The sequence below is a fragment of the Besnoitia besnoiti genome, chromosome I, assembly GCF_002563875.1.
Source record: "Besnoitia besnoiti strain Bb-Ger1 chromosome I, whole genome shotgun sequence".
Lineage (NCBI taxonomy): Eukaryota > Apicomplexa > Conoidasida > Eucoccidiorida > Sarcocystidae > Besnoitia > Besnoitia besnoiti.
In genome coordinates, this window is record NC_042356.1 from 428,473 (window position 1) to 456,301 (window position 27,829).

At 57.1% G+C, this 27,829-nt stretch overlaps 4 protein-coding genes across 4 annotated transcripts; 2 read left to right on the top strand and 2 right to left on the bottom strand.

The window, feature by feature from the left end:
• Positions 1–549: 549 nt before the first annotated feature.
• BESB_000600 (putative chaperonin) lies at positions 550–1,519 on the bottom strand (the record flags this gene model as incomplete). Its single annotated transcript, XM_029358815.1, has 2 exons — positions 550–660; positions 1,082–1,519. The coding sequence occupies 2 exons, from the start codon at positions 1,517–1,519 to the stop codon at positions 550–552; spliced, it is 549 nt and encodes a 182-aa protein (XP_029221727.1).
• A 4,252-nt stretch (positions 1,520–5,771) lies between these two features.
• BESB_000610 (microtubule associated protein SPM1) lies at positions 5,772–7,567 on the top strand (the record flags this gene model as incomplete). Its single annotated transcript, XM_029358816.1, has 3 exons — positions 5,772–6,400; positions 6,736–6,990; positions 7,255–7,567. The coding sequence occupies 3 exons, from the start codon at positions 5,772–5,774 to the stop codon at positions 7,565–7,567; spliced, it is 1,197 nt and encodes a 398-aa protein (XP_029221728.1).
• Positions 7,568–9,928: 2,361 nt separating this feature from the next.
• BESB_000620 (Spc97 / Spc98 family protein) lies at positions 9,929–18,941 on the bottom strand (the record flags this gene model as incomplete). Its single annotated transcript, XM_029358817.1, has 9 exons — positions 9,929–11,340; positions 11,731–12,271; positions 12,707–12,814; positions 13,266–13,432; positions 13,779–13,978; positions 14,516–14,880; positions 15,209–15,384; positions 15,751–15,842; positions 16,318–18,941. The coding sequence occupies 9 exons, from the start codon at positions 18,939–18,941 to the stop codon at positions 9,929–9,931; spliced, it is 5,685 nt and encodes a 1,894-aa protein (XP_029221729.1).
• Positions 18,942–23,457: 4,516 nt separating this feature from the next.
• On the top strand, positions 23,458–27,402 carry BESB_000630 (putative vacuolar protein sorting-associated protein 26; the record flags this gene model as incomplete). The annotated part of the gene is made up of 9 exons (XM_029358818.1): positions 23,458–23,460; positions 23,807–23,920; positions 24,413–24,509; positions 24,810–25,005; positions 25,400–25,478; positions 25,853–26,009; positions 26,363–26,431; positions 26,815–26,941; positions 27,354–27,402. 9 exons carry the CDS (start codon positions 23,458–23,460, stop codon positions 27,400–27,402), a joined length of 891 nt encoding a protein of 296 aa, XP_029221730.1.
• Positions 27,403–27,829: the final 427 nt, after the last annotated feature.

The window sequence follows — 27,829 nt, forward strand, 5'->3', positions numbered from 1 at the left end:
ACTACGCGCGTCGCGACGTGTCGCTTTTCCAGACGTAGGGTTGATGCATTGATGGTAACACGATCGCGACGCGTGTTGGAGCCAGCATGAGAGAGTCGACAGTGCTTGGCCAGAAGCCACTGACAGTGAAAATCGAGCGAGGCAACTGCGGAACTTTTATTTAACGAGGCAGTCCAGAAGGCCTGTGGGGGCTCAACACACAGCCTCTCACGCCGACAGCTTAGCCGGGCGCCTCAGCGCTGAGAGCGCGAGTCACTCACGCGCCTGGCCTTGCATCGCTCGAGATGCAAGGTCAGGCGCCTTCAGCTGGCGGCGCCGCTGGCTGCACAACGTGCGTGCGGCAAACACAACAGCATCCCAGAAAGAAAGGAAAGTTACGTTGTGGAGAATCCTGGCGCAGAGGGCACCCACAGGATCACTTTCCCCATGTGCGTCCCAGCGAAACGAACGTGACATCCCCGCGCTGCCGCCGGCTGGCGCTCACGGGCTCTCTGTTTCGGCACCGCGCAGCAGCTAAACGAAGCTTCCGTCTCTCCGAGGCACGCCGTTTTACTCCTGAACAACGGCGATGAGGTCGTCGGCGCGGAAGACCTGCATTTCTTGCTCATCGATCACAACCTTCATGCCGCCGTACTCGGGAACGACGACGGTCTGACCCACCTGCGACGCAGTTCAGCAGTCCGCAGCGTCGACACACAGGCCGGTGAAAAAATTCAGCGCTTTTGGTGGCTGCCATAGTGTCTCGCTATCAACACGACGTGGAGCTCCGTCTCGATTCGCACTTCACAAGGGTCTATGCAGTGCACAGTGAAGTGGTAAGACCTCGAGATGCTTGAAACGAACACTGCGACAGCGCGACTGGGAGGGTTCTGTGGACAGTGAGGTCTCAACATTCCAACGGGAAACCCGCGGCAAACGACGCAAGAGCGACATCTCAAGTATCCAGCACCCCTCGCCCCGCCCCCCCCCCCCCCGCGGCGGTCGAGACACCACGCCGGCGAGAAGCAGAGAGGTCCTTCGCTGCAGAGTCTGTGCGACCCGCCTCGCGTATCACTTCCACACAAAGAGGAGGCAGGTTTACCTGAACGCAAGGAGGGATGAGATCGCCAGTTTTCAAGTTGGGGCGGCCCTTGCCAACGGCCAGAACTTTCGCCATGTGGGCACTGACGTTCTTCTGGGCGGAGTCGGGAAGGAACAGACCGCTCTTTGTCTTGGTGGGCACTGCGATCTTCTGCACCAGGACCCGATCCAGAAGGGGAATGAACTTTGTCGCGGCGGACGCCTGCACACGCGCACAGACAAATGCCAAGTAATTTCCACCAGAAGGCTCCCACGGGCGGTGCGTGGAGATCAGCGGAATCGGCTCGACGAGCGATTCCGGAAGTAAATGTTGTGAACACGGCGTTTGACGTATACGGCCCTGGGTGCGGGGCGCGGCAATCCGCGGGAATCGATCCTGTGTCAAGTCTCCGCACAAAGGAGTTGTGTAGCAAGCGGCGCTTCCTGCACCCGAGCTCATTCCCCCGTCGGAAGGAAAGCAACAGGTTGAGCAGCATTGACAGTTGCGGGAGCGGAAAAAAACTTGTCAACCGGTTTTCCAGGTTGCGCTATTGAAGGCGCACTCGCCTGCATCAGCCCCGCAGTGAAACAGCTTCAGTGCATGACCGGGAACGTGAAAGTAGGCACAGCCACAGCCCTATCCCGATGTGAAAAAAAAAAGATACGTAAAATATGTCTAAAAAGCAGCTGGAGGCTCTCACGCGTTCCAGTCTTGCCGCGAGGCGGAGCAGCACAACCTCGCGTCGCACTCTGTACGCATTCCATAGTTGACGGACGACAATTCGGTCACCCTCGGCGGAAGAAATCAAAGTCTCTAAAGCAGTAGAGAGCGTGATCCAAAAGCGAGTCTTTGTTTTCACTATGGCCGCGCGAAAAATGTGGGGCCCCTCGCCCAAGAGCACGCTAGACCTCTTCGGCCGAGAAAATATGGAGCAGCTCCCTCCCTTGTGAGGTCTTCGGAACTCACCATTTTCAAATAAGACAACACAGGGGTGTAGAGGTGTGTGGAGACGCAGTTGAGGCGGGTCGGACATCAAAGAAAGAAGCTACAGTTGTTTCTTGAATGTGCTCACAAGGCAGGAAGACATTAGTCTCTGTACATGCCGGCGCACATGCAGTCACACGGACAAGTCAAGCGCGAGAACGTGCAGCGCCATACCGCATGCGAGACCGCCGTCCCGTTGACGCAGTTTGCGCGAGCTTGTTGTTTTCCACGTAGTTTCACCACTGCTGCCCGCGGGAGATCGAAAAAGCAACCAGCGCACAGATAACAATACATAGATGTTGCCGGTGGGTGAGCGTGAATGCATCCCTTTTTCCGAATGCTGCTGCTCGAGGCGGTGAGCCGGAGACGACTTGGCTGGTAAGAATCTTCATGGATACGTAGGGTACGTGGCGTCTACGTTGACCGCCCTGTTTCCTCGGAGTTCACCTTGTCGCAGAAACCGCATGCATCACCTAGGGGCTGGCGAATATGAAAAGCGTGCCGCGCGGTCACGAGTTTGAACGATGCCGACATACGTGAAACCAAAAGGCACATGGAGGCTGAAATGGCTACATCTGACGTAACCGCACATGATTGTGTACCGAGACGTGCTCTCAGCAAGGGGCGACGGGGGGGAAGAGCGTAAAATCTCTGCAGAGCACGATATTATTCTTTTATACCAGATTGATGTTGCCAAGTTCGAGCGTATGTATGTTCAGAGGCTGCAGCTCCTCAGTAGCTAGACGGGACGGCGCCCACTGGCGACAATGGTCTGCAGACAGGCACCGTATTGCACCTTGCTGCTGCGGAAGTGTGCTCTGTACTTTGTCGCACACTAATGTGTCCTGCAGCAAGTCCACGCTGAACAAGTCGGTTCTTGCTAGGGTGATGCTATTGCAACACTGCAGAACTCCACAACGTTAGGAACCCGGCACTGTCCTGGCGAAGCATGTCGTTACAAGGGACTTACCCGTGGGCGCCTGATACGAAAGCAAAACATCGGATGTAGGGTGTGATACACTGTGCACGACGAACAGCGACAAAAATGTCCTCATCCTCCCACTGTCCCCAGAGTTTACCAAACGCCCCGTTCAACGCTCACGCGGCGTGTCAAAAGAGCAAAATGCCGTCACCTACTTCGCATGCGCCATTGCACAGCGGCTGGCGGCGAATGCCCAGTGGCAACACACTCGTCTGAATATGCTCGAAGCCGGTGCGCGCGCGCCCAACGGAAATCGGATTATTGCCACTTTTGTCTCTCAGGCGAAGACATGGCACATACGCGAGGAGCTACGACATCTGCCGGTTGGTCGTTGTGTGTCAGCTTGAGTTAAGGTGGACAGTCTACCGGATGCCGATGTACGCATCATGCTTCCGCTCAGAAGACAGAAAGTGCGTGCCTCGACCATACAGCGTTGACACTGCTCTTCTCTACCAGTGTAGCCAATACAACGCTCGTGCTCTGGCGAGCCTCTACCGTTCCTGGAGCTGCCGAAGAGACGATAACGAGAATCAGAAGGGGAACACGTAGGACTGGTACAGTGGAAGCAAGGTGTCGTTGTGTCAAGCTCGCAGCGCAAGAGGGCCTCGCATAAAGAAGCCTTATTGTACCCCGCGCCCAACCTTGGACAGAGCAAAGAAGCTTGCGTAAGTCCCACGGGGTAAGCACGCGCTACCGAGGAGGCTACCTATCCATGTCGGGCTTCTTGGTGGCTGAGGCAAGGCTAACGAGTGAGCCGTGATGCGGCATATGTGATGTGACGCGGACAGGCGTGACAGACTCCCTACTGAAGTTGCTTTACTTGACATGCGTTGCGCGGCACGCAGGTTGATGCGGACCAGGAATAATTCAACAGCTCTACCAGAGATTCCTTGCCGACCGTGACAGCAGTTGTCCAAGGCGGAGGCCTGGAGTGACTGCAAGCGGCGGTACAGCTATGTGAGACGGCAGTTGTCACTTGGCCCTTGAAAGGTGCCACATTCTTGTTACAGTGGGGCGCGTCGATCTTCTACAGCCATGGCGGGGAGCTCCAACGTCAAGTTGGGTTGTAGGTGGTTCCCGGACCTCTCAATCTAATTGTGAGGCTTCGGAGACGACGTCCTACGGACATGGTGGGATGGTCCTTCTGCTCGGAAGCCACCGAAGACGTGTCAGTCCAAACTAACGCAAATGTCAGCAGCATGGGGCTACTGCAGCAGGTGTGGCTCTCCTACGAAGGCAACGACGGCTAGAATAAGCATGCTTTCCGTGCCCTTCAGCTATTATGGGTACGTGCAGTGAAACGGAGTTGGGTTGCTGTAATCGGACGGCGGCGATACCGCCAAGCCAGAAATTGCGTTCTACCGCCATCGGCGTCGACCTTCTCCTTATTGCTTCAAGCTGTGTTGGTAACCGTTGCGGTGCTGCCGGGGAGCCATCCGACATAGTGTTCAGCTGTACCTTGCAAGCTGCCAGCTGGAAACAGTGCCTCCTCAACTACTCTTGCCTCTGCAAATTGGGTCGCACGACGAAGCGGGCAACCGCATCCCTCTCTTCGTGTCGCCACATAAACTGCTCTTTGAGTCCAACAGAAAACTCATGGTGCTACGTGCGTGTTCAGCTACCGGTATTGGCCTGCAAACGGAGTGAGGCAGCCGAAGCAGCCACGGTAGAACTGTACGCCGTAGTTTGTTGAACGGTTATGCCACATCGGATAACTTTCTCGTAGTTCCTGGAAAGAAGGCCGTTTGTTTCAACCAGCCAGCGGAGGCACTTGCGTCCTTTTTCGAGGAGTCGCTTTCCGCTACAAGAATGGCTTCCACGTTCATTGCCTTTGGACACGCATCGATGCGCCAATGCCTGTTTTGGGACAGCTGCATCTTTGCCGCAGGCCCCGCCGAGCAGCAAAGGACGCCAGGGTCTTTTCTTCGTGAGGACCCAGACAGAAATCCAGAAGTTCTTGCCATTCAGGGAGTAAATGCGTTCTACTAAGCAGAATTCAGCCTTGAGAAAGCACGGAATAGCTTTGTCTAGCAGACAACGTGCAGCGCTGGCGCGCGGCTCTCTGTTCTCACCGGCAATGAAGCTTTCCCTGTTTCCGTATCGCACCTCGGCTGTTGTCTGGCTGTCGCTCCCGCCATAGCAAGCTTGCTAGGAGTTTGGCCGCCGAGCTAACATCCCGTGTCGAGTTTCTGCTCGGCGGCGCTTCATGCTGCGCGCCCTCTACGCTGGACATCCAACGAAAAGCCGTCCGCAGCCGACATCCCGATCGAAGTGGCGCGCGGCACTGCGGCGACGTGCTTGTCGCAGTCGATTGTCATCGAGTTCTTTATTTCCATACCAGGAAGCTTCTGGTTTTCTGAGTTCCTTTTTTGTTTCCGTGGCAGTTTTCTCGAATCTGTCCATTCGCCTCCTCTTGCATCGTGCGAATCCGTTCCTGTGGACGGTATTCTTCGAGTGACCTTCCGCAGGACACAGCTACAGCAGGCGAACAGTCGCAACTTGTCTTGCTAGTTCGCTAGCTGGCAACAACTGCAAACAACGAACGCAGCTTTTATCCTGCTTCAGGCAGGTCGTTGCCTCCTTCAGTGTCTGCGTCAGTTAAGTTGGCTTTCCTTCTTTTGAACCCGCAGCCGTGGTACGCGGTTTCTGCCGCAGTTTCTGATTCCTATCCCTCGGCACATTCTGACGTGCTCCTGTTCCTACCGCGGCTATCGCCCGTGTTGCGCACACCCACCTGTAGCCAGGATGACGGGTAAGGATTGGAAGCAGCAAAAACTGCCCGGAGACAACGAGTCGGACTCCGGTTACCCCCAAAAGCCGCAGAAATATGAGCAGGCTAAGTACGAAGCGGCGAAGTATGAAGCAACGAAGTACGAGCCCAGCAAGTACGAGGCGGCAAAGTACGAAGCAACGAAGTACGAGCCCAGCAAGTACGAGGCGGCGAAGTATGAAGCAACAAAGTGTGAGCCCATGGAGCCTTCTTACGCGCAGGGGAATGGCAAGAGTGCAGCCGCGTACGAATACGCCCAGCCTGCTGACTACCAGATGCCAGCGCCCCAGGAGCCCGAGGTACGCCACGACGCCCAGGGGCCTTCCCGAGGCTCGCAGATGGCGATGCAGCGAGCTCGGGAGCGCTTCACATCTTCCCACATGCCCGCGATGCATGCACCTGGAGAAATGCCCGTGAGGAGACTCCAGCTCTCGGAAGTAGACGAGCACCGCAGGAGCCAGTCCCCCTCGAAGAAGGCTGGCTACTGCGTCGACGAGCTCTGCAGCTGCGGAATGCACAAGTGCACGCCGTCCAGGACCCCCCTACCCTTCGAGGGAAATACACACTATCGCGAAGAATTCGTGGCCAAGCCTCTGCCCCCGCAGTAAGCAGCAAGCCCCAGCGAGGCGGTCATCTTGCGTGCATCCCTCCTACACAGGCCGTGGGTGTTTCGGTGCCGCATTGCTCCTGCACACCTCTCTGCCCTCGACAGTGCAAAGAGACAACCGTGGGTTTGAGGGAGGTTCTGGCGGCGAAAGGGTTCTGACTCCCAGCGCACACGGATGCTAGGGCCGCTACCGTGTGCCGACGTGAGAGATTCCAGCTTCGCGACTTCAAGATGCTCACCATCTTCGGCGAGAGCGTAGGTACGAGCTGACGGCGTGCGAGGACGCTGCCGCACTGACTAGTCATCTTTCCTTGCGTGCCGCGTGTCTGCAGAATGCGCCCGGGCGAAGTGCATGTGCCGCCGAGTCTCCCGTTCGAAGCCGAAAGCAGCTACCGCACAGAGTACGGCCCCAAGCCCCTGCCCACTCCCCTGCAACCTGCGGAGGTCAAGCTGCCGCCCAGCCTGCCCTTCGAGGGTCAGTCTGCGTACAGAGCTGACTACGGTCCGAAGCCCCTTCCTCCCCAGATGCGTCCTGGCGAGGTCAAGCTCCCGCCCACCTTGCCGTTTGAGGCGGAGTCCTCTTACAGGTACGGTCCTCCAACCCGTTAAGAGGCAGGCAAAACGAACCACCACCACCAACTGCGGAGGGACTCCCCCCTTTCTGGTGTCTTTTAGCGTCTTCCGTGGCGCCACCGCTCGGTAGTACGGGCAGTAGTGAGCATCCAGCAATCTCTCTGAACTAGACGCCACGCACTAAATTATGCCTACGAATGCCCGATGCGGGGCTTGCGTCTGTCACGAGGGGGCGTAGCTCTGACTGTCGTTTTCGTTGCGTTTCGGTTGTGTGCCAGAACTGAGTACGGCCCCAAGCCTCTCCCTGCGCCGATCCGACCTGCTGAAGTGAAGATGCCTCCCACCCTGCCGTTCGAAGGCAACACGCAGTACCGCGAGGAGTTTGTCCCGAAGCCGCTGCCCCCCACTATGAAGCCCGCAGAGGTTAAGCTGCCCCCGAGCCTGCCGTTCGATGCGAATTCGATGTATCGTTCTCAGTACGTGCCGAAGGAGAATCCGGTCTGCCAGCTGACGCGCCTTCCTCAATACCCTCAGGCCTCCTATCCGTCGAATCACGTCTTCTGGGACTCGGTTACCAAGCAGTGGTACTAGACGATTGGGAATCCACGGGGAGGGTGAGGCAGCCAGCTTGCACATGATCGCCTCGGCATCTGGGACCACATTTATACAGGGAGACGTGGAGTCCTTGTTGTGAGCGGTGCAGATTGTTTGTCGTTTTTTTTTGTTGAGCACTGCGTGCGACCTTCGGGGATGGGAGAGGAGCGTCTTCCGGATGCGTCAGAGTTGAAGTTGACGCGGATCTCCTCATCAGGGGCTGGGATTTGTCACCCGGTACACCACTACCTGCCAGTGAAGGCCAGTTCCGTTGAAGGTCTACTGTCGTTTTTTAGTAACTTTTTCCCTGGCTTTCCAGGAACGGGACTTGTTTTCCTAGGGGAGGGCGGGTGGGAATTGCCGTGATGGAGCGCCGACACCAAAGGGAACGGTTTCACAGGTTCGGCTGGAGCTGGTGGTCGTCACTATCGTCACGATTCGCCCTTAGGCTTGTGGGACTGCCAGCGTGCTAATTGTGTCCCTTTGTGGGAAGATAATGCACAGCATTTTTCGTTCTGCAGAATCAGGGAGTCTGCTCGTTTGATGTCACGAACAGAAACTACCAAGACAGAAATGTTCCTTTTAAAAGTACTTAATGCGAAACCAGTGGTTGGTTGTGCGCAGATTGCCCGTCTCCTGACTACACTACTAGCAGCCACGACAGGCGCCTGCGACCCTACGCTGGCGCTGGGTTCTCCCCTCTTCTACGTGCTTCACACGAACTCAGCGGTGCGAGAGAGCACCCTAAAAGAGAAGTAGACTGCTGCATCCTCTGCTGTATCCAGATTTCCAGTCTAGCGGCTATCGACCCTAGCTAGTTCACTAACGCCTGTCGATCAAGGAGGCGCTGTATAGATTTTGAGCAAGCTCGTTCCACGATGGTAGTGAATATGGATATCAGCTCGTCGCTACGCGGAGCCAGGATTGGAGTGCTGTGCGAGAAGCGGTGTCCTTCGGATTCTACGTAGCCATCTCTGCTCACCACTCATACTGCGTGTTTCGGTGGCAGAGAGAGGGCTGGCAAGAGAGCAAATATCTCCGCGATGCAGGGCTGCCTACTCGTCTCCACCCAAGCTATCGAGACAATTAGCTAATATCGACGCACTACACCATGCGAGTCCTATTGCGCGTACTTATCTAGGGTTCCTATTTCGAAGCGGGTCACGCATTTTGTGAAGATAGTTACAGCGTTGGATGCGAAAACTTCAGAGAAGAAAAAAGCTAAGGCGGCGAAAGTCACTCACTGGAAACGCGGTGTAAAAGTCCAACCGCGTTTTTTCACTTCCCATGGCGTTCATGTTCGATAAGAGGTGATGCATGCATATGCAGTAGCTCGGCGCGCCTCAGGCTGCGACTAGCTTCGCGCCTTGTTGCTCTTCTGCAAATCCAACTGCGTATTGCTCGGGGCACTCTGCAGAGGCCGGACGCGGATCCAACGCCGACCTCCGCTGTTTGAGGGGAACTGATTCAGTTTCCAGCGCAGATGCGGTAGCACCCGCATCAGCCATCATCGAGCGGCAACCTTGACTAGATCCTTCCGTGTGCCTCACTACTGGACTGATTCTAGCATTGTAGGGAGGCACCACTCACAATAATTACACCCTCCAAGCAAACGCGATTGCCATTATCTTGAAATCGAACACTACTGGCTGTCACAAGCCGTCGATCGAGATGGCGGAGTCCTTCAATCAACAAGAACCTGGTGTCTGAGTCTCCTAACCGGAGACATAGTCAGTATTCTAGGAACTTCTTTGTCTTTTTTCACCCGACTCGGGTTATACCATTCTAAATCCTGTATCTTTTGCGCCGAAAGCGTCGCTCCTTACAGTGTGATAAGAACGATTCGTACACTAGCTACGGTCTTTATCACTACGGTGCTGTGCTTGTACGGGCGGTATTTTGTTGGCAGGAACGGGCATCACTTTCGAACTAATTGACAAACTTTGTCGCCCTAAAGTTCGCCTCGGCTCCGCGCGTGCTCACATGTGCGCACAAACCCGACTGAAGCTCCTAAGACCGACAGAACTGCACCTTCGTGCATGCCCTCGGTTGGCGACAGAAACGACCGACCTATCAGTCTTTGCTTTCAAAAACTTGATGCAGAGTGCAGTCGAAACAAGAGAAACTTTGGAAACAAATAGCTCGTCGGAAACCAACCTCATAGTTCTGCCAGATCTCCCTGCAAAGCTTCCCGCAGCGCGAGTGCCGGCGCGCGTGCGCATGTGCGTGCGTCCCCAATCGAAATACATGTTTAAGTGAATCTGCGTATTCTTGGTGGGTGTGGGGTTTGAGAGTTGCCTTAGTGACATTCCGCCGATATGGAACTTTCGCGCCAAGAGCGGTATCGCGTTTTCTCTCTTAGCGAAGATCTGCGCGACTTCTCAGAAACGCCGCTGCGTACCCTTCCTCGTGCTTCGCGTCGCCGTTCGGCCTTACGCTGAGCGGGTGCCTCTCGTCTCCTTCGTCTCCGCTAAGAGCGTCGCTGCCCTCCTCTTCGAAGTCTTCGAAGAAATCGTCGTCTGGCTCGCTTCCTCCTCTCCGCGGTTCGTCCTCAGGCCCGTCCGAAAATTCCTCCTCGTCGTCTGACTCGCGAAAGTCTACGTCGCCCTCGTCAGACGCGATGGAGTCCGCCTCAGAGCGCCGATCCGCCTCCTCACTCGCATTTCGCGCGCCTCCTCGAGGAGAAAGACGCGTCAAGCCCCTGGCTCCACCCCGAGGGAGGTCTCCGCCGGACTCCTCTGCACGAACTCTGCGGCTGCTTCGCACCGCGGCGTCATCGCCTCGAAGTCTCGCTTGGAAGGAACGCAGCGCCGCGTCAAAGTCTTCCTCGGCGTCTTCCTTCTCGTCGTCGCTGTCCACGTGGAGCCTCGGGCGCGCATCCACCTCCTCTTCTTCGCTGAGAAACTCTTCATCAGAGCCGCGCGCCGCAGGACCTAGCCCGCTCGCGCCCCGCGCCTGCGGACTCAGGTCTCGGTCTCGCTCGAGAGAGCGGCGATCCAGTCTCCTCTCGTTTCTCTCCCGCGCGCCGAACGTGGTAAACGCCGTAGACGGCAGCTCAAACGGCGGCGCCGACGCTGACACCGACGCGCCTGGTTTTCTGTCGCCCGCCCCGTCGCGGACAGCAGCCCTCGGGGCTTGCCGCAGAGCGCCGGAGACTGGAATGGCTGGCGGCAGCTCGAACGCTCCAATTCTGCGCGGAGAGCGCAGCCCGCCCGTCGCCGCGGCCGCCGCAGAGAACGACGACGCGTCCCTGGGCGTCGCAGGCTGTCGAAGCGCCCCCCCCGCCTGGCTGCCGTCGACCGCTTCGCGCCGCGCGCCATCAATGTCCCTCTCCTCGTCGCTGCGCTTCTCTCCACGCGAAAAAGAAGAGCTCCCGCGCGCGGGCGGCAGCAACGGCGGCGTGGCGCGCTCGCGCTCATCCTCGGCTCCCCTCGCTCGCCGCAGAGAGACCGACGCACTCGCGTCGCGGTCGCCGTTCGCAGCGGCCCGCAGGCCTCGCGGCGCAGGAGGGAGCTGCGTGGCGACTCCGTTGCGCTCAGCTTCCCCTGCCATCGAAAAGCCTCCTGCTCCACTCGCGGGCGGCCGCGCGTCTGCTCGGAGCTCCCTCGAGGGACCGGAGGGCGTCGCGGCCGCCTGCGCCCCCAGAGTCGACGCGGCAGCTGGGACAGGCTGGCGGCCGCGCGACGCGAGGCAGTCGTTGAAGTGGAGGCGCGTGAGCAAGTGCGCGCAGGGCGAGGAAGGGAAACGCCGGCTGAAGGCCTCCAGCTTGCCTGACGAACACATGCACATGCCGGGCGCAGCGAGACGAGCCGCGATGAGCAGACGAAACCAAACAGATACAGGGGCACGCGACCACAGTGCAATGCACGCCTGCGAAGCCGCGCTTGTCAGCATTGGGGCGATGCCAAAGGAAACGCGCGAGCGATGAAGGAGAAAGCATCTTCGCCTGTTGACCGGATGGAGCTGCGCAGCAACCTCGACAGGAAACGACCAAGAGAGACGAGAAGCGTCTCTTCTCTTCCCCTTGCCTGGCTTCGCGACGACGGCAGCCCCAGCAAAGGACGAGGTCGCCCTCCCCTTTTCTGCGAACATCAACGACTCGGACGCCCTCCTCGTCGCGGGCTGCCGCCTCCCCCCTCGTTGATCCTTTCCTTTCTTACTGAGGAATTCGTTGAAGTTTTCTCTGAAGCTCGCGCCGGCGCTGCGTACCATGCCGCCGTATCCTGCGCTGTCGACGGCGGCGCGCACTTGCCGGCGCCTCGCATCTCGCATTCTTTCTCGCGCGTTGGTCGCCTTCTGCGCACTCCGCGCCTCCTCGGCGTCGCTGCTCCGATCGCGGCCGTCGTGGCTCGCTGAGGCGTCTCGGGCGGCGCCGCCGTCGCTCCTGCCGAGCGCGCAGAGGACCGACGCGGAAACGCCGAGACCCCCCGCGGCCGCGAGCAGCGGAAACTCGGGGGGTTCGAAGGAGAACTTCCGGACGTGACGGCTGAAGACGAGACAAATCGTCAGGCACTTACTGGCCGCCTGGAGCAGCGCCAAGTCTTCCAAGAAGAGATCGCGCAGAAGCGACGAGAGAAAACATGCATGCAGCTCCTGAACGTCCGCGAGGGAGTATGGCGACGCCTGCGACGAGCTCGTCAACTCCGGCGGAGAGAGCGACTGCAGATGCCGAAGCAGCGTCGAGTAGTGCAACGCGACGACCTGATAGGCAAGCAGAAAGAAGCAAAACGAGCTGGAGTGCCTACAAAGTGCGCATCATGCGCACACAACGCGAAATGAAGGAAACCAACATGAAATTCTCTCTCCTTTCGCCTCGAAACGAAGAGACGAGCCGGCTGAAGCGTGTAAGGGTGCAGACATTTCCATGCAAGCAGTGCGCTTATATTCGCACCCACCCTCAACGCATCTCATGAAAACACAACACGGCGGAGATCCGGAACCACAACTTCGTTATCTCAATGCACAAATACTTATATATATACGCAATGCGAGCAACACGAATTAACGCCCACATAGGGACATTATACACATGTATAGGAATGTACTCGACATATATACGTCAGCGAAGCTGAGACCCTGTCAGAAAAAAGATCTGTAACCATGCATTTCGCGCCCTGCCTCCTGCGTTTCACGTACATCCGTCGTCGCATAGAAGAGAACGTTACGAGTGAAGACGCGCATTTCCTCTCCTATCGCGATTGTCTGGCGCAGATGCGTCGGCATGTCCGCGAAGGAAAAGAGGCCCTGAAGAAAACAAAATGGAACACACGCGCAGCTTTCGTTTCCCGTATAGGCGGCGGTGACCGTCACAGACTGTCAAACGTCAAACCCCACACACAGATCGCTGAGTAAGCAACGCTCTAAACATGCACCTGCACACATTCATGTCTCTCTAGCGAAGTTTCACGCGACGGGTGCTGAATCGAGTCTTTTCTATTCCGTACAGACGACTATTCTTCGTTCCTTCTCCTTTGCCATTGGCGTGAGATCAAGGCGCCAGAGGCCATGTTGTCTATACAGTATAAGGGGGCCTTCAATACGTCAAAGTTTAGCCGCGAAGCCGTCTGCGGCGCGCAGGCATTTCGTCTGCTGCATGCGCCGCGGAGGCCGCACGCGCAAGTCGACAGCCTGCCTCGCGCCCGTGTAGCCGTCGGGAGGCGCCTTCGAGGCGCGTCTCTGCTTTCGCGAAACTCACTCGTGTTTCATGGATGTGCATCCACAGCTGATTGAGCTGGCGCTGAGCGAGATGTAGATGCAGCAAAAACCGAAAGACGAGCTCGTAGCTGCAGAGGGCTCTGGGCGTATACAAGAGCGACAGAGGCCAGTCGCAGCGGTACCGCAGACAGACGCGCCGACACCACTCTGAGAGGAGAAAAAAGACAAAAGGGTGCGTGGGAGGTGTGAAGAACGCAGAGATGGCGGAAAAAAGCAAAAAAGAAACGAGTAAAACACTGAAAAAAAGGGGGAATTGGGGGCCACGACAACGGGAGGGGACGGGAAGAGACTCGAAGACACTTTCAAGACACAAAGAGACACCGTGGAGGGAAGGGGAGAAGAGCCTCGTTTTGCGCGACGTCATTCTGCGCGCTCGTCTGGTTCCCCCTGTCTTGTTTTCTATTCTTGCCGTCCGTTCGTTCCTCCCCGACGTCTGTGTCTCTCTGCTTGCTGCACTCTCCCCCCCTTTCCAGTTTCTGCTCTCGCTTATCACCTGTTGGCGACGGCCGGCGAAACGCGCCTGCGTCGCTGCCAGTCTTTGTCCCTGCGGCGCCTTCGGTTCCTCCGAGGGCTCGCGCCGGCAGCCCCAAAAGCCTGCGCAGATTTTCTTCTTCATTTGCATGCGCCAGCAGCTGCGCGGCCTCGCACAGCGAAGGCATCGGATGCATGAAGAAAGAGATCTTCTCTTTGAGTCTGAGAAAAGCGAAGGCAGAACAAGCGAACGCGCGGTGAACTGGCGGGCGCAAACCACCCTCAGAAGGAACACACTGCAAAGATGGATGCAAGAGAGATATGCACTTGCAGCTGCACGCACAAAGATGGATTCGTACAATACATATAGATACATGTAGACGTGTATGTGTATGAATAGCGATTCAGCGAAGGTCTGCAGAGTTCGAAATGCTTTCCGGTTGGCGAAGCTCGACTCTGTCCGCGCTCGCTCCTCTTGAAGCGTCAGCTAGGATAATGACTCCACGACAAAGGCAAGTCCTTCTCAGAGGCCAGAATATATATATATATATATATATATATATACAGATGTGATGCGCTTCAAACATGTGTTCACACATTCCAGACACATGTGACTGTAGGTGACTGGCTTCCAATAAGTATATGGACGTATATAAACCGCACTGCAGGCAGACATTCACCAATAACATAGGTGCGTGCCGATGAGCAAAATATATATACATATACATATAATATGCAAGCGTCTTGACGCGTTCCTACGTATCGAATCCGTTAACGCTTCGAATCGCGAGCTCCATGCATCCCTCGAGGCCCGCGATTTCCTGCAGAGTCGCGCTCCAGGAGGCCGCGCCGAGCGCGCCGCCGGAGTCTAGATTCGAACCCTCGGCCGGCGCGGCGAACTCGAAGAAGCGCTGAAGGAAATCTGCGCGCCCGACGAGGAAGAATGCGTGGAGGAGCTCCAGGGTTCGCGGCAGCTCAAGCGACCTGAAGAAAAAGTGCATCACGTGCGTCGAGGCCCGCGCGCAGGCGGCAGGAATCAGTGGAAGGAGAAGACGCGGAGAGAGCGCCGACAGGGCGCCTGTCTTGGAGGGCTTCTCCTGCGAGAACGACAGGGGCGGAAGACCCTGAAAAAACAGAAAAATAAGAAAAAAAGACATAAAATAGACTGGAAGATGCACGCTTTGGGGGAGCTGCTGGCAAACCCCAAACGTTTTCATCAGACCCTGGGGGCGCTGAAAATTCCGTCACGCCGTCTCTTCTCTCTCGGCAACGTGGAGGCATCTCCACTTCATACAAGTAATTGTGCGGAGCCCTACACAAATATGATGATGACTCGCAAACACCGGCCGCCACCAGCACTCTGTTTCACGTTTCTGCTCCTTTCCTTCGGGGTGTGTGAGGACAAGCCCCCGCGTGAGCTTCAGAGCGGAGGCCATCGCTCGCGGCGCCTACCGCGTAGCTGCAGCTGTTGAGCACGTAGACGTAGAGCCCGGCGCGGTGAATTTCCTTCGCATGCGCCTTCAAAAAATTCGGCACGAGGCCTTCGAGGAGAAGAAAACGCCGCCGGCACCAGTCGACCGCGTAGGGCCCCGCGTCAGGAGCGCGCGGCGCAAGCGCATCATTTGCCTCTGAAGGGGAGAAAAGGCGCGCGACGACGATAGGAAAATGAGGACGCGGAAGCGGAGACTGCGCGCGTGCATGCCGCAAGCGAAGTACTATCCTCGAAGCCCACCAGGCAAATCGAAGAAAGGAGAGCTCTCCAGTGCGTGTCAAAGCACAATACGCAAATGTGACTGTATACGTAGAACTCACCGCATGCGTCTGTTAGGGTGGCAAGAAGCAATGCAGGCATGCCTCATCAGTGTCGACGTCGCCTCTGTGCCGATATGAGCATCCACGCGCACACATGTATACAAGATACAAACATATCTACACATCTATGCATATGCATTGATGCGAGAAATGCTTTGATATTCGAGACAGTGAACGCGTACCTCGAGGGCGGACGCAGGCCCAGGATGACGATAGAGAAGCGCCTCTCCACTCCGAAGAGGGCTCGCCCTCCGCGACGATTGTCGGGTCTTCTCTGCGAAGCGACATTTGGAAAAAGTGGAAACGCAGCAGCACACCCAGCGCGATGAGACAGTGACTGCGTCTACGCAAGCAAGACAATCGCAAGCGCGAGAGGAACGATGGCGATGCATGCTCATGCACTTTCGCAGAGAGATGCATATAAGAGCGTATGCCGCCCTCCACATGCACACTTGCACAAACCGAGATATGTATGTCTATGTTTGTGCATACATCCAGAGAGATCCATATATATATTTATGGAGTTGTATGCAAGCCTGCATTTAAGTGCGTGCGGGCATTTATGTACGAAAATACACAAGTAGGCGTGCTGAGGAGACGACTAGGGGAGCTGGACAGCAAGCGTCGCCCGCGTGCCGGCGCCGAGCGGCGTCGGTCTTCCTCTCTAGTTTATGGAGTGAGCACACCGTTGCTGCCAGAGGCATACTCAGCGTGGCGGCGTGCGCAGCAGGTTCGATCGTCCTTCTTACCGGATGAAGAACTCTCCGTAGGTGTCTTTGAGAACGCCGTGGAGGACCCAGTTTTCAACGATTCGCGCGAGCGGAGCGACAGCTTTTTCAAAGATGAATCTGCAGATTTCTTGGTTGGCGTCGTTGCAGGGAAGCCGCGCCTTCACTTCGTCGACGGCGTCCAGGATCGCTCCTCCGCGCCGTCCCCAAGCTTCCCGGACGACGGCCTCTGCGACTCCGAGCGCCCTGGACACGGGCCCGAGCTGGGCCCGAAGACCCTGCAGGGTCAGTCGGCCCCGCCGGACCTCGCCTTCCCAGACGCCGACGCGAATCCCCAGTTCCTCGACGACCTTTTTGATCGCGCCGCAGAACGCCTCAGCGACTTCGCCGCCCCAGCAAAGCGCAGCCGTCGCCGCGGGGCTCCGCTTTGCGCTGTTCCGCCGCCCCGCCAGCTCGAGGAAGACGAGGAGAAGCCGCAGACTGCATGCCGCGGGAAGCAGCGGGGGCAGCATCTGGCAGAAGGCGGCGTCCTCCGACGCGGCCTGCGAAGCGAAGGGGAACGCCGAATGCCCCTCCTCCCCCTTGCCTTCTGAAGCGCGCGAAGCCGCCGAAAAGCCGCGGTCGGGCGCGCCCGGCGTCGCAGCCACGAGTGACGAGGAACACGCGGGCGCGGCGGCCCTGCCTTCGGAGGAGCCGCTCGAAGACGCCGCCAGAGAAAGCAGCGGATGAAACCAGTAGTGAAACTCGGGCAGGACCGGGTCGGCGGCACAGGACGCGGCGTGTGGCTGCTTGGGCGCCGCGCCGACAGGCTTCGTCTCACCGCGAGCACGCGCATTCTGCTCGTCCGCGAGAGCCGAGGAGGACACCGCGAGAATGCGAATGAGCGTGCCGTCGAGGCCCGACAGACAAAACAGCAGGTCTTCGAGGAGAAAACGCTCCTTCACCTCGCGCGGCAGCGCTGGCCAGTCCGCGTGAAGACGGCGCATCACCCAGTCGTTCTCTCCCAGGCTCTCTGGGCCCGCCGAGCGCCAGCTCTCTGCGAGGGAAGGCCGCGCAGAAGAATCGCGCGGAGCGACGCCCCCGAGGAGAGAAGAAGACGGCTGGTTCACCGCAGCCCCTGCGCGGAGCTGAGGGAAGGGGAAGGCGTGCGAACCGGAATCTTCCGCGTCCTGCCCCTGCAAGGTCGTCCCCGCCGTCGGCTCGTCGGCGTACGGAGAGAGAGAAAGCGGCGGGTCACCGGGGAAGGACGGATTCGCAGAAGCGCCCGAGATGAAGTTCGTCAAGCGAACGCCGAGGAAACTTTCCCGCTTCAAAAGCGCGTCGTCGATTTCACTCGGACCCACTAGAGTGTGCGGGAAAACGCGATCCCAACACGGAGCGACGCGGACGCCTGCAGGGACGATGCGCCAGCCGCTGTGCATACAAGAAGTCGACGGGTGCGCAGCAAGGAGCGGATTCATCCTCTTGGTGGCAGAAGCGCGCCGCGACGCGGAGGAAAGCTGGGAGAACCGAGGACCCGCGAAGGGGAATGTCGAGAAGGCCGGGTCAGAGTGCCTCCCCGTTTCGCTTTTCTCTTCAAACAGGGAGGAAGCAAACACAGGCTTGCCCACGGCGACTAAGCATGCCGAGCCCTGGGCCCCTCCCGCAGGCTCGGACATGCGGAGAGAGAGGAACTGCCCGGTGTGGCAGTTCTGAAGGAGAACCTCTTCATCGAGATGCAAGACAGATGAACCCATCTGTGCCTCTGCAGAGGCCGCGCGGCGATCATCCGCGTTCCTCGCCACCGCATCGTCCTCGTCTTCTGGGGGAGCGCGGGACGGGGCGGAAGCAGCTGCACTGCGAGAAGCATGCGACACAGCGCGGATAAGTTTCCATCGGCAGCGGCGCTCCACTCGAGCAAACAGACTCTTCAGAGAGCCCTCTGCAGACACCCCGCGAGCACAGACTACGCCGACATCCTCTTCGTCGGGTGCACCAAACAGTGCGCAGGCATTCAGCAGAGGAGAGGAGCTCGACGGCGCGTCTGCGGAAACTGACGCGAGGGAGGACCTTCCAGGCCGGGAAGATTCCACACGCTGCGCAAACTGGCGAACTTCGGTTCTGCGGGGGCAGCAGAGAAGCCAGAGCGACGCGCCTGCTTGCGAAGTGAATCCCGCGTGTGATTCTTCTGGGACTGGAGACGAGTTCCGACTTGCCTTCCCCTGGTCCAGGGCCACTGAGCGCGGAAACCCGGCGACCAGAAGCACCTCCTCATCTGCCTGGACTGCGTCGCCAGAGAGTGGAGCCGAAGCCCGCAAAAAGCAGAACTCAGTGCTGCTCAGGGGGCGATACGGATGGCTTGCCGTGCAGCAAATAGGCAGAAGATCTGTGCTCGACGGCGAACTCGTGGATGCTGGGGTGTCCAGCGAAAAGGGGGAAGCTTGACGAGTCATGCCAAGGGAGGGGAACGGTGTACCGGGGACAGTAGACGCTTCTGACAAAAAAGAGGGACTCTGAAACATGAGAGGAGAGGGGCGCGGCGCGCCGGGCAGGTTTCCGAGACTGACATAATACGGCTGCTTCGCACCCCGGGACGCATCGAGAGTTGACCTCAAGCCAACCTGCGTCCCGTACGACAGGGACCCAGCAAGAGGAGGAAGCGGCATTTTTGCCGAGCAAAGAAAGAGCCGCCGCAAAGCAAGCCGGAACTTCCGGAGACACGGAAAATTTCCGCTTCCGTCACCCTGCGGACTGCTGGTCGACGCGGGAAATCCTGTGCTGCAGTTCCGCACCGTGGCCTTAACAGCACCACGTAAGTACACCTGAGGAGTCAGTCTTTCAGATGCAAAACCGACCGAATGAATGCGGCTCGTGGGCTCTCTTCAGGCGTGGGTGTGCAAGACAGGGCGGACGTCGACATGAGCGTCTCTCCTGCCTGTGGTTCTTTGAAGAAATTGGTCAGAGCACGCATTCCTCTGGTCTCCTCTTTCCAAGAGGCTTCGCAACAGATATCCTTTCATTCAAGTGATTTCTCTATAGAGGAGGGAATAAAGAAATGACTGCTTGTTTCCAGTCAGTCGTACGGCGTACGCAGATCCAAAATAGAAGCAGACGCGTGCGCATGCAGCAGTTAGGTGACCGCCCAGAAATGCACGACACCGTGAAGAGGAGAGTCTACCGTAGAGCCGTGGAATTCCGTGGCGCCTGAAAGCGTTGGGAAACTTTCCGCAGCTTTGCAGACGGAGCACGGTCATTTCATTTTCGTGAGTGATTCGACATGCGAAGACAAGACAAGAACCCGGGGGGTGGAGGGTGGTACTGCTGGCATCGATACAGCTCTCGCCAACCCTTACCACACCACTAGTTTGTCATAGCAGTTGTACAACGTCACCATTCGACATTACGGTTTTGCCAGGCCCTTGGCTTCTTTTGCATGGGACCGTGCTGATGGTGTTGACAGTTTTTGCGTAGTCTCGCTACGGTAGCGCCTGTCTCTAGCGCATGCGCAGCTGATGTACTAACGCAGTCAAACCTGGCTTTCCCGTTGGCGCTCTCTGGCTTGAGCTACGCAGACCGAGAAGCTCACACGATGTTACGCCGTAGCGGCCCATGAAGGCAGAAAAGGGATGAAGCTGAAAGAGACAGACCGACTTCGAAGAATGACCGTGGACCGGGGCACAGGCCGCCGCCAAAAGCAATACTAGGCGCGGTGTCACATTATCGACGTGCTCTATTTCACCGGACATAGTTGTTGGTGCAGTATCTTCAGTTCCTTGACGATGCAAATGAGGCATCCACAAGATCCCTTGGAGGGACGGTAGTGAATTGGCACCTGGGCTCGCGTACCAGATATAGAACGAAACGAGTGTGCTCAAGAAACCGGCGTGACGCGTGCATCGCTGATACCTCTCGTTAGCGCCCAGCATCCTTCTCTGTGTGGTAACCTGCAGAGTACTGATCCTGCTGGACCTCACTGATGCCTGGCCAAACTAGAGGCAACAGGAGTAATATGCAAGCGAAGCGAACGTAGCCACGCCGCCTGCAAAGCATCACGAGACTCAAAACTAGGGATAGCATGAACGAGCCCCATCGCCACCGCAGATCCAGGCTCGTCATGTTCCCTCCTGCCTTTCTGTTGAGCAGTCCTACTGTTGCGAGCGTCACTCCAATCCTCAGTCCAAGTCGTTCCTGGGGCGTGTGTGCGCAGATATATGCCCACTCGTTAGTGCCCTCTTACCGTCTGAATAGTCCGCGCATGTGGCTACAGTCGATGTTGATATTATAGTTCCCCGGGGAGTGGATGCAGAAGACACTGCTCGTTTGTCAAGGGGCGGTGTGTGTGTGTGTGCGGCAGGCGTGCGAATGCCCGTGAAGCCGCAAAAGGACAGTAAGCAGCTTGATTGCTTCCTTGTTGCCGTGGCCAATGGGTGTGGCAGCGGACCCCCTTCAAGGGAGCTGGAGGCGCAACGGGTTAACAGCAACTGTTCACGCCTCTCGATTACCTGCAAGGAGAGATGCGGAGTCACTAGCGCATCGCTATTCTCATAAAGTGAGCAGTGGTGAAAGCCTCGTGCGACTCTGATGCCCGCACTGACTCGATTCCACCGAGATTCTGCGTACCGGTTTCAGCGTACGCGGAACCTGCAGTGATTTGGTTAGCTACTGCTGACACGCTTTCTGCCCCTACGGTGGCTAATCTGACCTCGTGCATCGCTTCACAAGGACTGCGGTTGCACCAGCGGGTGACTGGCCGTCTCGCGTAAATATCCTTCGAGTTCCTACTCTACTTCATACTTGCATGATGAGGCTCCCCCGTTGCGGCTCAGCTCTTGCGAGCCTGTGCGTGCATGCCGTTCGTTCTGCGTGGATTGCTCAAAAGCGGAAGAGGAATCTCTTGAGCATTTGCAGGAAAGCTGGCTACTACCAGTGTTACCGCGGATCGCAGTCCGTTGGGGTGGTGGTGTACTGCAATCATAAGGAACTTGGTTGTCTGTATCTCAAAACCGGAGTCATCTTCAGTATTCTAGGAGAAACGCAAGCGGAAAATCGAAGAGGAGAGACACACTGTCTCGCGCGACGCGCAGCATCTCCTCCGGCACATCTAACTCCTCCGCCTGTCAGGTCCCCAGCTGCGACAACAGCGCCGCTGTTTTGTTCCCGACGGAGTATGGTCGCCCCGCAGCTCAAGCGAGGTGTGGCCTTTCGAAACTGTATGCTACGGAGTTGTCAGGCGGACAGGCAAAGCCAGGGAGTATACTTCTGTACCCAGCCTGCCAATGGACTTTCTGCGGCGGCTTGTTCGCAGGCGGCGGCCGTGCCATCCCAAGGTCTCCTTCAGTGACCCGACTTCGAGGAGCGTGAGAGAGTTTATCTCTTGAGACACCAATCACACAGACACGGAAAAAAACTCGTGCGTGCACAAATAAGAGCGTTTCAAAGGTGCTGTTCCGCGGAACGAAGCACGCTAAGACCGTCGCTAGGTCATCGCCCGACAGCATGCTGGCATGCTTTCCTCGTACGGTTTTCGCGTGGGCGAGGTCTAAGACGCTGAGAGCGGGTGCCGTGCCGTCTGTTTTACGCAGCCCCCTTGATGCGTCTCCCGGTTGCCATTTTTTCTCAAAAGCGGTGTGCCACCGCCATATCCGTGACCACTCCGAGGATGTACAACACAGACAATATCACACGACATTGTTTAAAGTCATCGTCACAATTCTCTCTTGCATCTCCCCTGCGCCCGGGCGCCACCTACAAAACTGCCTCTAGAAGCAGCACAGCCGTGAGAGTCTACGCTGCTTCAGCAGCGGTGGCTGATTTTTCCCCTTTTTGAGTTCCTTCGCAAGCCTGGTGCTCTGACAGACAGCGATCTGTGCGTCTATTCACTACGGCGTGTTTTCCCGTCCTCCGCTACCCGTTTCATGGTTCTCACGTGCTTCTGTTTATCTCAACCCTCTTGTCTTGTCTCGCAGTTGCCGTCGGTGACGGCTTTCAGTTCCTCGCTTTACGTCCACTCGCTTTTCAAATTCATGGCTTGCGTCCTTCTTTGTTGAACCCATCGTCAAGCTCTTCTCCCCCTTCCGGCCGCGTCAGTGACGCAAATTCTCCTGCGGTCGCGTCCAGCGCGAGAACCTCTCTCCCTCTGTACCAACGCGTAACTAAACCGCCCCTTCTCTGAAAACGTCCCAGCAAATCATCCAACACAGCTTTTCCAACTTCGGAGAACGGCTCGTCGTCTTTGCTCGCCCTCACTAGAAGCTGTCTTCCACCTTTTCGGGCGATTTCTCTTGCATCTAGGCGGGTAACTCTCTGTCTTTTTCCCGTGGGACGCCTTCCTCGGCCTTCTCCAGTTCCACAACGAATCGGCGCCGACTTTCCGATTGTGAGCTTGAGTCACACACCGCCGACGAAGAGACCAGACTGACGAGCCCATTTCGAACTTGCCCTCTGAGGGCGGCACCACCGAGGGCTGCGAATCGTCAGTTAGCCTGCCGCCGGGGCTGAAGTCCTTTCGTGCACACTTTTTCGAAAGCAGCGACAGAGGCTAGCCTTTTCAGTAGACCCTATAGGCAGCAGAAATCCGGAGAAACCGGGATGCGCCATCATCTGACACCAACACTCGGTCCCCGTGGAGGCCAGTGCAGGACAGCAGCGAGCTCGACAGCGTGTGCATTTTTTAAAAAAGTGATCGACTCTTTTTCCCAAAGTTCCCTCTTTTCATCCATCTTGCGTTTCGATCTACGAAAAGAACGACAATTTGCATGCGTCCTCTTGTGTCAAAGCGGCATGGGCTTCCCCCGCCGGCATGCTTGACTCTGAAGTCTCCGTTCCAGCGTCGTGCGTCGTGCTCCATGCCTCATCCCGGCACACCCGCTACGTGCGATACGATCCCATTTTTCAAAAAGCTCGAGCGTCAACGTGCGCTGTGATGCCATTGGACTTTACGAGGCTTTGCATGTGGCGCACTCCGCATCCCAGAGGCTTCGCGCACCCTTCGAGGCATCTGGATTCCGGCTACAGTGCTTCGATTTCGGATTTTGGTCTGCGGCGCCCTCACCGTTCTGCCGTCGGATGCTTTCGTCTTCGGCGTGCCTGCAGGTGTATGTGCGCTCCTGTACGCGGTTGAGGCAGCCGGTCTGGGCTGCGCACTCCCATTATTCGTCCCTGTTCTAAATCCCTTCAGACAAGATGGTAAGCCTGCACGTGCGTGCACTTGCACCTCTGCTTGCCGCAGAGTTCCCTACTGGTGGCTCAGACTGACTTGTAGTCACTTCACTATGAAACTCTTTGCAGGTATATTGTTTGGTGGCATTGAAAAAACACCTGAAGGTAGTCACCTCGCTCTTTTCAGAGGGGCGGCTGTCTCTGCACGCGAGTGAAAACGACCTTTTCTGTTGCGATGGCACGGGGACGCCGCGGCCACGCAGAGATGCTTTTGCAGAGACTTGCAGGCAAAGGGACAGGCGAGGCGATGTGCCCTCCGCTAGGCTGCGGTCTTCTGACTTGGAGCTGACTCCTGTGCGTTTTTTTGCTGCAGCTGGCGACTCTGTTTGGCAGCGTCTGCTCGGTCGAGATCTTCATCGATCAGGAAGGGCGCAAGGCGACGTATCTCTCCAGAGACAAGAAAGGCGAAAAAGTCCCCATTTTCTCCGTAAGACGCTAATTTTTTCGCAGGCCTGCGTCGGGGAAGGGCTGTCGTCGCTTTCTGGTATGGTTTTATCGGCGCAGGGGCGCTGCTCAAGCTGCGAAACGCAGACACACAGGCCAGCTGAGCTGCCAGGAGTCGCTCTGCTCTTTCTACAAATACATGCACAAATATTTGTATATACATGTGCATATATCGCCTTTATTGCTGTGACTGCATGCACCTGGGTAGGCCGGCTGTGCGTGCGGAGGCCGAGTTCGGATGCGACGTTGGCGCGTGTGTCTAGGTGCCTGAGTTTCGTGAACGTTACCGGACACCCCCCCTTCCGCTGCCCCTCCCCGCCCTGCATGGCTCTGTCCGTCTCTCTCCCTTAGTTTCGGGGGGATCGGCGAGGTGCGTCGCCGCAGAATCGAGTCACAGTCCAGGGAGAGGCAAGTCAGTCGTGTATGACGCACATTTGCACGGTGAAATGCCACGTGTCTCGTTCTCGCCGTGCAGGACGGCGAAGATGTGACAGGATGCGCAGTTCTCAGCTTGAAGCCTGGCAAAAAACTGGACCACAACGGAATCAAAGTCGAGCTCATCGGTCAAATCGGTGAGCCCTCGGCGACAGACCGCCAGCGCGAAAGGAACCATCGCTCGTCGAGGGAGATTTTCTCGGAGACAGAGACTCTCCTGTGGATGGGCGCAGCGCGTTGCCTCTGCCTGGGTCGCTCCGTGCGTCCGCCAGGGAGGCTGAGTCTCTCTCAGCGACCTCTCCACTGGAGCGCATATGTGGTTATATGGCGTGCAACATGCATGCTTTTTCGTTCTCAAGCCTTTATATGCATGCATTTGCGCCTTTAAAGCCCGATACCCACGTGGCGACGCGTGCTCGGTGCCCTGGCGCTTGCAGACATGCTGTACGACCGCAGCAGCTCCTACGACTTCTTTTCCATTTCGAAGGATCTCGAGCCGCCCGGCGTGCTGGTGGAGAGCAAGAAGTATAAATACCGCTTCAACGCCGTGGACAAGCCCAACGAAACGTACTCGGGCATCCACGTCCGCCTCCGCTACTTTGTTCGTCTCACCATCATGCGGAACTACGGCAGGTACGCGTCGCTTTTTTGGTCTGATCCTAAGCAAGCAGTGTGCTACCGATCGACAGGAAACACACTCACACGCTGCAGAGGACGAGACGCGCCTCCCCCCCCTCCCCCCCCCCCCCCCCCCCCCCCCCCCCCCGTACCCTTACACGTGTAGTAGCGGCCTGTGAGGCTGCCGACCTCTTTGAGGGTCCTTAGAGACTCGTGCCGAGTTGTAAACCGGCGTTTTTTTCTGCGGAACTGCCTGGCGTTTGCGAGCCGATGCACGGCTCTGTTCCTTCTCAACGCGTGGGCGCCGCGCTGAGCGACCTCGTGGACTCCGCGGGGCTTCATGCCGTCCTGCAGCGAAGTATATTTGTGCAGAGACGCGGTTTCCTGTTCTGCGCGGTTGTCTCTGCAGTAGCATCGTGAAGGAGCAAGACTTTGTGGTTCAGAACGTGGGCATTCCCCCCGAAGTGAACAACACTATCAAGATGGAGGTGAGGCCTGCAGACCGCGACGCCTTGAATTGCTCGCTTTGCCGGCGCCGCTTAAACGGAAAAGGCCGCACCGCGGCGAGCTCACGCTGTCGATGGAGCCGCATCTGCACACAGCCTTTTCTCCTGGTTCTCTGCGTCTCCACATGCAGTAGTCGTCCCATACGTACATTCACATATATACATATATATACATATATATGTGCATATGTGTATATACGTACATATACATATATGTATCAGTTTGCGTGCGTAGTGCAGATATCCGTCCCCGTGCGTTGGAGGCTGGTGTTTCGTTCGCCTTTTTTCTCCGCGTCTGTCTTTCTCGCCTCGCGGCAGGTCGCGCCCGCTGATCCAGGATATGTTCTTTTTTTTAGGTCGGCATTGAGGATTGTCTGCACATCGAGTTCGAGTACGACAAATGCAGATATCACTTGCGCGACGTCGTGGTCGGAAAAGTCTACTTCGTGCTCGTTCGAATAAAGATCAAAAACATGCAAATCGACATTATCCGCACGGAAACGGCAGGCACCGGTGAGAGACGCTTTTGACGGTTTGTTTTTGGGCTTCAACTGCAAACAGGGGCTCGCGACCAGGCGCCTCACGGTGCTCATTAGGTTGGAAAGAGAACTAAAACTATTAATTGATTTTCGTCTCGATCTGTAGGTGTACGCCGTTGCATATTGGCGAAGTTGTGATACCGTGGCTGCACGCGAGCCGATTGATTCGTGGGGTTTCTCAGCGAAGGCCATCGCAGACAGAGAAGTGGTGCGTGTCCGCGCCGCCTGCGACGCACAGACGTTTTCTGGTTGCGTAGCTTTCTTCTTGCTGTGCCTCTCGAACTGATCCAAAAAAGCTGATTTCTTTTCGTTTCCATCTTCGTGCAGGCTCCAACGCTGTGACGGACTCTGAGACGCTCACGAAGTTCGAGATCATGGACGGCGCGCCGATTCGATGTACGCGTTTGCTTCCTTTTTCCTCCTGGTGCTTTCTCTCTGCGGACTCTTCCTTTGCTGTGCGCGCGTCCCTGCTCGGGCAACGAGGAGTTTAGTGTGTGGAGAAAGCATCGAGCTCGTTTATTTTTGTTTTTTCGGCAGTATGCTGGTACAAGGCATTCGGGAAGAACGACACTGACACGCCATGCGAGTTCGGAATGATTGATTTTGCTGCGGCGCTTCGCCGCCCGCGCGTGTAGTTGTCTCGCGCTCTAAAGGCGACGACTGCCAAGCGCAGAATTCTTCATGTTCACTCAGTAGGTTTGATCGCGTTTTCTCCCTTTGCCCTCACTCTCGCCTTCGAGTTTCTGTTCACTGTTTCCTGTATGCTCTCTTCTTCTCAGCCGAGTGCATTCCTGTGCGCGTGTATTTGAGCGGCTTCGACTTCACGCCGACTTACAAGAACGTGCAAAACAAATTCTCCGTGCGGTACTTTCTCAACTTGGTTTTGATCGATGAAGAAGATCGGCGGTAAGCGGCTTCAGAGCTGATTCGCGGCAGCAGACACACGTGTGCTCCAGTTTGAGGTTGGAACGTAATCCAGCTGTTCCTTCCATGTTGTTATATTATTCATGAGCTTCACCGTTATTGTTTCGTTGGCATACTGATAGCAGAAATACTAATAAACTACGGGCTTGGCATTTTTGCCGTCGCTCTCGCACTTGGCGTCATGGCCTGCTGGCTTCCAGCGTTCCTGCATCTACCTGTCCCCTCTGGTTGCCTGTCGGCTGCGCGTGTCCTCTCCCACGTGCCTTGCTCCTTTATCCGCGATGTGCACGTGCTTTCCGTGACTGGGGAGAAGCGATTCCTCTCTCCACGCCGTGGGACGTCTTCTCAGAGCAGGGCTCGCAAGCGGCCGCGCGTTGTCTGCTGCGTCTTTCAGGTATTTCAAGAAACAGGAAATCACCATGTGGAGGAAGAAGATCGGCTGAGCGCGCGGGCGCCGGTGCCGGTGTGCTGGAACGGGGAACGACATTCAAGCAGAAGAGATCAGAAAAAGTCCTCTTGCCGAGCTTGGGAGAGCCCCCCTCCTCCCTTGCTGTGCACAGACGCGCATGTGCCTGCGCAAATGTTTCTAGATGAATGATGGAGTTTCCCTACTGGAATCCGTTCTGCGCCCGCGCAGCCTTTGCAAAGAGCAGAAAATCATCGTGCACAGAGGGGTGGGAACGTGCGGCACATATCTCTGTCGCGGCTTCTTTCCATTCCGACCAGCAAGCAGCCGAGACAGTGACGTCGTCCGGTGTACGTACAATCCAGAGTGAAAGTGACTTTTTGTTCAGCGCACCTGAACCATGACGCGTAGCTGTCTTTCTTCGTAAATCTTCCACGGCTCCGACGCAGCGTTCGGGCCTTTCG